At 45.4% G+C, this 12,452-nt stretch overlaps 1 protein-coding gene across 1 annotated transcript in view; it reads left to right on the top strand.

Moving 5' to 3' along the window:
* The window catches only part of Tmem132d (transmembrane protein 132D), a 638,373-nt gene that overhangs the window by 279,191 nt on the left and 346,730 nt on the right, over window positions 1–12,452 (top strand). Inside the window, 1 exon segment of the mRNA NM_198727.2 lies at window positions 10,784–10,930. Coding sequence (NP_942022.2) covers window positions 10,784–10,930 — 147 coding nt within the window.

Here is a 12,452-nt window from a genome sequence, read left to right on the forward strand (position 1 = left end):
CAGAACCACCCAGGATGGTGAGCGTTCCAGTCTGATGGTCATGTGACTGACTAGGGCTTTATTGTGTCTGTATAGAATTACAGATGATGCACGGGTAAGAGGTACATAGGAGAATGGGAGCTAAAATGCTGACAGTGAAGGTGTAGTCATGGGACATCTGGCTGTTTTCTTAGTTCTCAGTGCATCCATTAGCCGGCCCATGCAGTCACACACCAGGCACATATTTAACATGCTAAGGTCCTACTAATGGAGTCACAGAAGTGACTGCGAACATTAGTGTGTTTTTGTTTTTGTTATAGTTGTTGTTTTTGTTTTGGCTTGGGTGTGTTTGTGCACCCAGACCAACTAGTAAAATTCTGAAAAAGTGACAGAGTACCTTAAGTATTGGGAAGGAGGGTCAAAGCAAAGGCTAGTCACAGCCTGACCTTGGAAGGTGGGTACAGCTGCCTTGTGAGTAAAGTCATGGGTGAGTTCCAGCCCATGATGTTTCCCAAAGTGCAGTCTGTACTGGGGATTTCATTGCTCTCCCTTCATGGCCTCTTAGTGTTTAGCTAATCCAAGGTTTACCAAGTTGTTTGGTATGAGACCTAGCCAGTCAGAAGCTATACCTTTTACTGGAAGCCACGCCCATCACAAAACCACACCCCCTTCAGAAGCCACAACCCTTTCTTGACTGACCACACCCCTTCCTGATGACACACCTGCCTCTTGACTCCATTCCCTCAGAGATGGGGTCCCTCCCTCCTTGAGAACAAATTCTTCTTGGCCTTTGCCTTTTTCTCTTTTAATCTCTAGCAGGTGGCAGTCGTCTGACAGCCAGGTGCTGCAGGGATGAGGGTGGGGTTTCTGGGTATTTTCTGTCACCCTTGCTGAGACTGGAACACGTAAATCCTGCACTGGGGTTTGACATACTCGTGTGCTACACGGTAATGGACCGTCCTTCTGATATGTGTGTACATCCTGGCAGTGTGCCAGAAGGCTCATAGGCATGAAATAATAGCCACCATTTCTCAAAATATTTATTTCTCATGTCAACACTTTTGTTACCTGCCTGTGATGTGTTATATGTAGCAAATAGTATTTCAATAGTGGAAAGTGCCGGCTTTATAAACACATATGCCAACACCAACACTGCACATTAAAATCTGTTTCCTGCTGGAGAACATGCTATCAAGCTGGAGTTGCCTAACGTTGATCACTCCTATCCCACACTCCTGACCGGGTCTGTCTTAGCTGCCTGCATACATTGGCATAATCCTTATATTACTTAGTTTCCTGTTCTGCGATAAAATACCATGACTAAAAGCAACCTGTGGAAGAATTTGGATTAGCTCCCAAGCAGGGAGTCTCCATAATGGTAAGCTTGGCATGGCAGCCAGAGTGTATCATATCACACACAGAAAGCAGAGATCAAACTGGAAGGCTGTATGCTCTCCAAACCCGCCCCCAGTGTACTACTTCCTCTAATGAGGTTCAACCTTTAAAGATCCTGCAACCTTCCCAAACAGTGCTAATTACCTGAGCCTGCTGGGGAGACTTCTCATTCAAATGACTATAATCTTAAGGTTAGGCTTAGCAAAGATTGTATTCCTGTGCTGTAACGTCTGACCCTATGCCACTACAAAGGAACATGGAGGGATGGGGACATGACTCTCACAAGATAGATAACAGTATCTGGCAAGGCTCATCCATGTTTGCCAGGACAGTGTTAAGACACAGCTAGGTCTGAACATTGTATAATGTGTGGACTTGGCAGGAAGTTATGGGTCAAGATCACTTAGAAATTAGAATCAGAGTGATTACCAATGGGGTACCTGGCTGCCATACCACAGAAAATGGAAATTATTTTATTCTTGGCCACAGTTAATGAGAGAAAACAAGGGAGAGAAAGGAAACATTTCCAAAAATCCAGCACGATATCTACTGGTCTTTGAAATGAGGGGTAAATGTGTGTTCTCCTGTATTGATGAGGAGGCCTGTATAGCCTATGTTTGGTGTCCAGCTGTGAGTAATCTCTGCTCTGCAGACAGGGAGGGTCTCATGCAGTAGTGGGTGAAGCTTGCAGGAGCTTAGAAGGACTTGGTGTCCTGAGAGATGAGGCTCTGGAAAAATAGTTTACCCTTTGGGATTCAGGAAAGGATGCTCCCAGTATCCTCTTGAACAGGAAGCTGCTTGGAAACCCGTTCCTTCCTTCCAGTCTCAGATTCCTGAGAATCCCAGAGTGGGTTTTGGATTACAAACTGTGTTTGGGTGTTTGGCTGGATTACTTTCTAGTTCTAGAATATTACTTTGGGCACATCCACTGTACTTAGTTTTCGTCTCATACTTTGAACTCTGTGGACTGAACTTCTCAAACTGTCTCTCCCTCACCCTGTGCCTCTTCCCCTCCTGTCTTTCACTTTGTCTCAATTTTCTTTTAAATTTATTCTCTTCTTTCTCCTCCTCTGACACAAATATTAGCCCTCAGAAACTTTAAATAAATCTCACAAGGAACAAAAATATTCAAATTTCTCCTTTTGAGCCCAATTTATTTCTCTTCCATCACTTCTGACTTCCATTTTGGTGCCTCTTTTATTGAACACACAAGCACTTTTAATAATCCACGTGTCAAGCCATTCATAAATGTGCCTGCATGGAGTGTTTACTGGTGACTATTCAGGTGGATCTTCTCTGTAGTGGGCCTGTGTGCAAGTAGTGTAGGGGGATTTAGCTCTGCCCACGGTCTCTATGATGCAGAACACATTTAACTGAGGTAGGAATGCAAGTCACCCACAGGCCCAACTCTTCTTGGGTATCACTACTGTCAGGTCCTGGTGTGGACTGGTTTTCCAGAAGCCTTTGCACCTGTAACCTTATGTGGCTAAGACAGTAAATGCCTTCCATAGGCTGTGAGCTTACTGTGAGCTTACCTGAGTTAGCATTGCGACCTTCCCTGCCCTATTCTTCGCCCTTCATTCTTCCCATTGGCTGGGGTACTTAGGACAGAGGTGCTGCAAAACATGGGCTAGAAATGCCAGGACCATGATCATCTTTGATCTCTGAATAGCTGAGTGGATCTGAGCCACCCACCACCAAGGCCCGCTGTGAGCTGCTACATCAGAGAAGAGTAATGTCTTTTTCCAAAGCAAGCCTGTTTTAGGCATCTCTGACAGCACCTCAGTCAGCCTTATGGCAGATGAATCACCTCTAGTCTAGTTTAAAAGGTACCAAATGGGAGGGTGGTGGCTATTTCACAGTCTAAAAGAAGAGCTTGAGAGAGCCAGGTTCAGAAATATTTGCATAAGGTAATGTCAGGTGAATTTGTACATGTGAATGACAGGGGCCATTTGTACATTCGAGTGCTAGGGGATAATTTGCACATATTAATGCAGGGGTCATTTGCATATGTTAATACCTTGGGCCTCTTGCATATGGTAGTGCAAAGAGATCATTTGCCTATGTCAATGCTGTGGGCTCATTTACATATGTTAATACAAGGGGCAACCTACATATGTTAATATTAGGGAGTAGTTTGTACAAGTTAATACTAGAGGACTATTTACATGTGTTGACCTCAATGGACTGGATCATTTGCATATGTTGAGGCTAAATGATCATTTGCATATGCTAATAAACATCCGACTTGTATATGTTAATGTCAGAGACTAGAGAGAAAGAAGCAAGGTGAGAGGAAAAGGAAGAGAAAGAGGCAGGTTATTAGGGTTCAGTATGTGGTGAATTCCCAGGAGAGGGCTTTTGGGTAGGTTGATGTGGTGATTTAAATAGGTTTGATCCCCATAAAGCATAGAGAATGGCACTATTAGGAGGTGTGGCCTTGTTAGAGGAAGTATGTCATTGTGGAGTCTGGGCTTTGAGGTCTTAAATGCTCAAGTTACACCCAGTGGTTGTAACCTCCTAGCTGCCTTCAGATAAAGATGTAGAACTCTCAGTTCCTCCAGGACCATGTTTACCTGCACACTGCTGTCTTTCCTGTCATGATGATAATGGACTGAACTCTGAAACTGTAAGCCAGCCCTAATGAAATGTTTTCCTTGCTAAGAGTTGCCTTGGTCATGGTATCTCTTCACAGCGAGGAAACCCTGCCTAAGACACTTAGCTTGGGTTGACTGTCAACTTCTTCCAAAAGTAGTGGGCAGACAACCTGAATGTATGATCTGGGGTTAAGACCATCATTGCCAGAGGTCAGATTGCTTAAGCAGTTATCCAGAGTCAGAGGCTAGGGCATGGAAGGGCAACAACCAGCATGCTTCTGTGTTCAGCATCCGGGCTGCCAGCTATTCCTGGCTATTTCAGTTAAGTTCCTGAATCCTGGGCTTGGGGCAGTGTGGGTATACATTGTGCATATGCTATATACATAATATAAACATCACACGCAACACTCATGTCTAGTCTTTACAGCTTGCTCTATTATGTTTTAACAGCACAGCATCCCCTAACCCCAAGCAGGTTCTGTCTGTATCAGCCTACACTGAATGGGCATTCTCTGGGGAAAATTATGGCTTTCCTGCTCTCACCATGGTGGATGTGTTATTAAATGTAAATCTACAATAAAGTGTCTTCGGAAATCAAGTGCTGTGTTTATCTCTGGTAATGAGGCTGTCAGGGTAACCTGTATTTATGGAACCACAAGTGGGTTATAAACTTCCATTAATGACTATAAGGAACTCGCTTGTCATAAACAAAGAGGGAGCTAACATTTGGTTCAGACCCAGTGAAGCCAGTCTCCACAGGTTCTAAGAACAGCCTGCCATGGGCTTCCACAGGCTGCCACTTGTAACTCTGAAAGGAAATGTTTCAGAATGATTAATGCAAGCTGGCCATGTTCTGTAAACACCTCAGATCCATCTCCAAGGAGCCGGCGGCCAACCTTGCAGATGTTTGTGTGTGATGCTCACACATGGTGCAGGCTCCACCAGGCAAACACCTCTTTCTCATTCCTTGTCAGCTGAGCAGGCTGTGTGTGTGTGTGTGTGTGTGTGTGTGTGTGTGTGTGTGTGTGTGTGTGTATGCGCGCATGCGCGCGCATTTTCTCAGCAAGGTCTTCTATTCGTGAGAGAAGAGAATCCAGTGTTCTATGGTAAACCTTAGAAATTCCTCTTCAGGATCACTGTAACTAGAGAAAACTTCAAGTAATTTAAGAGCTAAATGAATAACCCCATTCATTTGAAAAACCACTCGCTGAGAAATACCATCCAAATTCTAAATGACTTAGGATTAAAATCTGAGTAAAATATAAGCCCATTATATGTCAGCTAAGGCCTATGTACTAGAACCGTCCAGAGAATAAGAGATTGCCAAAGCCAGGTTGATGACCTATTTATTTAAAGCAAATTTGGTTCAATAAAATTCCAGTGCACAGTAATTGGGGTAGCCTCTATAATCCATTCTAACATATCTCGGAAGAATAGCTGTCCACGGTGAATGAAGTCTTACACTAGCAGATCTCCATGCATGTGCAGAACTGCACAGGTACATGTGGAGGCCACAGGCTGATCTCAGGGGTTTTATCATCTTGCCTTGCTTTTTAATTAGGCTCTCTGACAGAGACCTGGGACTTACTCATCTGGCCAGACTAGTTGGCATGCAAGCCACTGAGAGTTTCCTGTCTCCACTTCCCTAGCATTGAGAGTACAAGCTCTTCCCTCTGTTCCCAGCTTTTATCTAGGTGCTGTGGATCAAACTCATGCTTGTTCAGCAAGCACATTCTATGTTGGGCCATCTCCCCAGCTGCTTCACCAGCATGCCTGACTGCCTATAATTTAGTAAAGTGTGCACACAGCGGGAGCCAAAACTTTTATTTATTTATTTTTGCCAGAAGATTCTCCTGAGTATGCAGGCCAGTTGGACTTGAGGCTTGGGCATAAAAACCTTACCTTTATAAATGGTGCATGCAAAGCGTGTGCTAGTATAGTCATTATCTAAAATACAAAACTGGGCTGGGAGGTCACCTGGCGATAGTATGCTTGCCAAGCCTGAGTAAGGTCCTGGGTCCCATCCCAACACCAGAAGAATAAAACTCCCACAAAGCATGTTCATTTTCCTCCCCGGATACAATGCCTGCTATACCCTACAATCCATTTCTAAAACTGTTAGTGTTAGCATCTAGGACTGTAGCCCAGAATCTGTGTGTGAACATTGAAGGTCCTGTTCTCCAGTTGGTTCTTGATTGATCAATAAAGATGTTATCAGTCAATGGCTGGGTGGAAGAGGTGAGACTTCCAGGTTCCCAAAAGCAGGCTAGCAGATACAGAAGAGGAAAGGGGACTTGCCATGCTTTGGAGAGAGATAGAGCCACAAACCATATGAGATCACGGGTGGAGTGCCCATTGGCCACTTCTGCGACTGGGCCTGGGGTAGCAGGCTGAAGACTAGAAATGCAACTAACCAGAGGGCAGATTTAGGATGCTGAGTAAGGAAAAGGTTAACTGGGCAACTAAGTTGAGGGCAGATTTAGAGATGTTGAGCTGGGAGTGAAGGTAAGGGCACATTAGCTGCAGTAGGCTTAGAAGTGCCTGGCACTGAACTAAAAAGCATATTAAAAATAAGCAGTGTGGGTCTTTTCATCTGCAGATTCAAGGGAACAGGACAGGGGTTGGTAGAATGGTTTGCCAGAGCTTAAAGTGAGGTGGTAGAAACTACACGCTATATAAGACTATCCATAAGTGGTCAATTCCCCTGTCGTTGTACACTAATGTATGCATTACTAGAGGTCAATGTCCCTTTCATATTATTATAGGTAGATTAAAGGAGCCAGAAAAGTCAGCAGGGGGTTAGTAGAGGAGGAGGCAGGCAAGTTTGAACTTCTAGACAGTACTATGTTTATTGACTGAAACACAATGAGGGGTTCATCTCAAATCTCACCCACATGGATGGATGGGTCATAAGTCCCATGCCATGTGGGTGGATGAGAGAAAATTCCCATAGGAAGAAGCTGGCCGTGACCTTAATAGGGGTGGAAATGACTCCCATAATCCATAAAGGGATCTGAAAAGTGTAGTCTTCCAGCGGGAAACTATCACTCCTCAAGATCACCGCCAACTTCAACAAGTCACTAGAAAGACTCAGAGGTTTTACCCTGTAGTCATGTGTGCTGCTCAACTTTATGCCTTGAGAAGCACACAAACTGTAGGAAACAAAGGGGAAAGGTCTTGGACCACAGCCAGAGGAAGCCAGGCACAACCTCCCAGAATCTACTTCCTGTGAAACCACACAGCATGACCCCAGTTTCCCCCAAGCAAATGACCATGACATATACATCAAGAAAAAAGGCTTCCCTCATGTCCAGTTTGGATTTCATTGCTGTGAACAGACACCATGACCAGGGCAACTCTCACAAGGACAACATTTAATTTGGACTGGCTTACAGTTTCAGAAGTTCTTCCCATTATCATCAAGGAAGGAATCATGGCAGCATGCAGACAGACATGGTGTTGAAGGAGCCAAGAATTCTGCATCTTGCTCTGAAGGTAGTCAGATGAGATTGTCTTCCAAAGGCAGCCAGGAAGAGGGTCTCTTATGCACTGAGCAGAGCGTGAACTTAGAACCTCAAAGCCCACCCCACCATGGTGCACTTCCTCTAAGAAGGCCACACCTACTCCAAACAAGGCCGTATCTCCTAAATCATAGTGCTTCCTATGGGCCAAGCATATTCAAACCACCACAGCTCAGTCCAGGAGCGTAGGACTCTACTGAGGATTGGTCACAGATGCTCTCTGTCGGGCAATTTGCCAACATTTCTGGCCTCTCTAGGTTACGAGGTACTAGATATGAATCATCTTATATGCATAGTATAAACATAGGAGTCCTAGTGTTCTCAGCTAGGGGATGGTGGGAATTCTCCCACTACCCTATCTGTAGTACCACTGCCAGTCTTGCTGATGGCCTTTTAGGACCATGGCTACCTCGTACCTTCTCCTTCATAGTGTGTATAAAACTGTTCCCAATAGAAGTACTAATGGTACAGGACTGGCATGTCTTCGTTTGCTTCTTGTAATAGTTTGTATATACTCGGCCGAGGGTTTGGCACTATTAGAAGGTGTGGCTTTGTTGGAATAGTTGTGTCATTGTGGGTATGGGCTTTAAGACCCTCATCCTAGCTATCTAGAAGCCAGTCTTCTCCTAGCAGCCTTCAGATGAAGATGTAGAACTCTCAGCAATGCCTACACCATGCCTGCCTGGATGCTGCCACACTCCCATCTTGATGATAATGGACTGAACCTCTGAGCCTGTAACCCAGCCCCAATTAAATGCTGTCCTTTATAAGACATTGCGTTACCTCTAACAGTGAAGATTTCAGAGGTGCAGAACAGGAACTGGGGGCTCCTCTTCTGATCACATGGACTTAGCACAGAGCACGTGACACAGACTGCTGCTAGCATTACTATCTCCTCCCCTGGAGAACCAAAGCCTCCAGGCATCCCTTGGTACTTTTCCTTCTAAGCTCTTTATATTCTCCCCAAGGAATAAGAAAGAGAAGGCACAGTAGGAAACACAAATTCTTCACATCTACAATGCAGCTTGTAAATCAAACTGTGAAAATCACTGTGTTGCCCTTTTGCCCCGGACTTCCCATCACACGGAGGCTTTTTTTCTTTTGAAATTTCTTAGAAAGAAACAAGGACCTGCGTGCAAAGAGGGCTTCTCATCTTCCTCTGGCATTCTGCTTCTGTGTAAGGGTGGGGTGGGGGGGTGTTTGTCCTTTGCAGAAAAGCCCATGGGACCACGTGGTTCCCTTCCATAATAAAGGGAAAAGCAAAGGAGAGATGGCAAATGGAGTCTTAGGTGGAAACTGGATGCCTTGGTGATTGTGTCCTCAGCTAAATCATGAGTAGATATTGGGTAGCATGACACAAACCAACCAGCGCTGAGTAGCAGAGAAGGTGAAGTCCATCAGTTTTATCAGCTCTAATAGCAGGAGTTCACAGGGATGCAGGGAGAGCCCAGACTATTGTCCTACCTAAAAGAAAAATATCTGCCCAAGAGACCCCAAGACCAACTTCTCAGCACAGAGGAGATGTATTTGCTCCTGAGGCACAAAGGTCAGGGAATAAGTGACAAAGATAGGAGATAGAGGAAGAGGGAGAAGGAGAAAGGAATAAGAGAGAGGGAGGAGGGGTATTTGTCCCCAGAAGAAAAGGACTGCCTCTGGATAGAAAGGGGACAGATGTGACCCATAAGGAAACGGCAGTTTATAAAAGTAAAATAGAACATCCTGTATTAGGATGAGGTATTTAATTTTAATTGGGCATATTAATTAGGTGAGCCAAAGGGGGCTTTTGATTGCTGGTCTTCAATACTTTGATAGCTGGACCTTGGTAGTCACCCGCAGGAGAAGAAAATGTGGCTAAAAAAAGGATTAGACCTTGGTGGCTGGCTTCAGGAATATAGTCTAATGGTTTTTAAGCAAAGCCAAGGGAATAGGGGAGAAAGGCAAGGCCTGCCAGAGCCATGTTTTCCAAGCTCCAGCTGTCCAGAGTCCTTTCACTACCTGCAGCTCAAGGCTTGTTCCTCTGCTCTGGAGTCATGAGAGAAACACGATTTACAAATGGCCTAACAGATTATTTGAGGATGAAATGATATAGAACTACAATGAATTTAGAATAGCATCCAGTTGATGGTAAGTAATCCATAGTACAGCAGGAGGAGGAGGATGTTAGAGAAGATGGAGATGGTGGTGCTGATGAAAAAGATGGATATAGTGGTGATGATGGTGGTGGTGGCGTTGTCATGGTGACGATGTTGAAGAGGCGTTTGTGGTGGTGTTAGTGAGGAAGAGGATGGGGATTGTGGAGGTGGTGGTGGTGATGATGATGATGATGATGATGATGATGATGATGATGGGGCTGTAGTGATGGTGGTCAAGGTAGACATCGTGGTAATGGTGATGAGGTAGACATCGTGGTAATGGTGATGAGGAATAGAGGTTGTAGTGGTGATGATGACAATTAGCATTGTTGGGAGGATAATGATGAAGTATATGGTGGTGATGATGAAGGAAGCTTGTGACGATCATGATGATGGAATTGTGGATGATTGGAAGAAGAAAAGGATTATAGTGATGATGATGATGATGATGATGATCAAGATAGGGATTGTGTCTATGGTGGTGATGATGATGGTGCTGTTAGTGGTGATGAAGATGATGAAGATGCAGGCTCTGGTTATGGCAATGAAGCTGATCAGAATGTCAGGACGGAACAGAAACATACAAGTTGGCTAGCCCTACTCAGCCCAGTGCCTCTATGTGCCGGGTCTCACGAATATCCTCTCACTTGTCTGAACCTCACTTCTTCCGGGTGGAACTCAGACACTGCCGGGAAAGTCAGATCTAATCCTTGCTTTTTACCTGGTTCGCTGACTGCTCAGGACCCTCTCCCTGCAGACGCTCCCATATTCTGAGTGTTACCTCTGTATTCTTTGGCTTACTTCCATTTCCCAACCACTCACTATAAGGGATTTCAGGTAGGTTTTTATGGTGGTTTTATGTGTTGTCTTTTAATTAATAGAGACATTATATTTCCGTATGTAGCAGATGTTTGCTGAAGGCAAGCATTTTTACTAGCTCCTTCTGTAAAAGTGGGGATAACTGGGGTGTGGGGTGAGGTGGGGGGAACTATGACAGATGGATAGGAAATGTGGTTACAAATCTGCGTTTAAACCTGATTCCCCATGAGCTCATAACCGTCAGGCTACAACGTGCAAATGCTCGCCGTGTCCCTGGCACCACTGCTGCCTCGGGACTTCCCCAGGGCTATCTCAGACGTGCACTTCCTGTCTCCAACAGGGCCAAGGTTAAGAAAGGAGTGAGCATTGTTGGGGTGAGAGCCAGCACTTCTTCTCTCTGGGACGTCAAGCAGAGCACGGAGTACACTGGGAAGTACGCACCAGCGGTTATCATCTGTCAAAAGAAATCTGCTGGCTCAGGAAAGAGGTAAGTCCCACCTGTGCTCAGACTCTCTGCCATGGTGGCTTCCTGTTGCTCCTACGTTTGCTAACCGACTCCATTGCTAGTTGCATTTGGTGCGTGTTATCTCTCATTAATGGCTCTAGGTAAAATGGTCTCCCAGATAGGGGAGGTGGGGTAGTGCTCGTAATGGACCCACACAGGGTCACAGAGGCTCTATCTTCTGCAAGGATCTCAATATGCAATGGCATCCAACAGTACAGGAAGTTGTCACTTCTTTCTGATTCTCATCAGAGGTACCCAGAATCGTGGGTCATCTCTTACATCGTATTTCCGCACGCCTTAAACACAGGAGCGTTGGTTCTTTTACAGGCAAGGGTGCGGCCCACCTTTACAGAGCTGATGTCAGCGGAATGCATGTGATTGTATTTGTGCAGGGGGCCACTTGCTGATGGAACAGTGGGCTGCCCGCTGTGGAATTACTGGCGATCGTGAATCACCCCCGGGGAGAAATTAAAACCCGGATCTGCTTCTGATGGCCACCAAATTAGAAACAGGCAATTCACAGCTGGGCAAGGATGGGCTTGGAGACTTAGGAGTTCTTGATTTACTCCTCTCTCCCGGAACCTGGGAGAATTCCTAGTCTGGTCACGTACATTTTCTTTGTCACTTTTAGGTTTCTTCTGACTCTTTATATTACTGGGGAAAAAAATTGAGGGAAAAAAAATCAAAGGATGAATTGAGCAAGGTAGTATATTGTTTCTGGAATGCCATTCTACATTCCAAAACTCAGTTGTTTGGAGAATACATTTATTTCCCCACAATATGGGGGTGGCTATTGCTGCTTTGTTCTGGCCCCCACTCCCTTAGTTCATTACCAAAAGTACTTGAAAGCAATTCAGGAATGGCTTGGCGTCAATCCCTCTCCGTTCTCCTTTACCAGAATCTGGGTCACCTGCAGCAGCTCCCATCCATGCCCTTCCTTTATTTCTGACTGGAAAAGAATGAGAGGAAAAGAGGAAGCTGGTGTTTGAGCTCTGCCCTGGATGTTCCTGTGGTAGAAGCGGCTCCTACAGGGGAACATGTTGGTCTCACATGATCTCGGCCCAGTGTGCCCAGGAGAGAGATCCAATTTGCAAAATGAGCACCGTCCTTGTGAAAGGTGACATTGTGGTCGTGTACATGAGGACTGACGGACAGAAACATGCAAAACCAGAGAGTGATGGACAGAGTGACAGGTGGAGATGGGGTCTGGATTGCTAGATGGATGGATGATGGATGGATAGGTTGGTATCGTGGCTTGAATGTGAAATCCCCACCCCTAGTAGGCTTTCTCATTTGCACACTAAGTCTTCAGCTGGCAGCCTGTTTGGGGAGATCGTGGAAACTTCTGGGAGGAAGTGAATCATGAGGGATAGGCCTTGAGGCTCTCTGCTGTCAAACTGCAGAAGCAATGTGACCTACCCACCTCACACTGTTTTATTACTTGTTTGCTTGTTTATTTGTCTTCTCAAGTCAAGGTTTCTCTGTGTAGCCCTGGCTGGCCTGG

Source organism: Rattus norvegicus, chromosome 12 (genome assembly GCF_021556685.1).
Source record: "Rattus norvegicus strain SHRSP/BbbUtx chromosome 12, alternate assembly SHRSP_T2T, whole genome shotgun sequence".
Taxonomy (NCBI): Eukaryota; Metazoa; Chordata; class Mammalia; order Rodentia; family Muridae; genus Rattus; species Rattus norvegicus.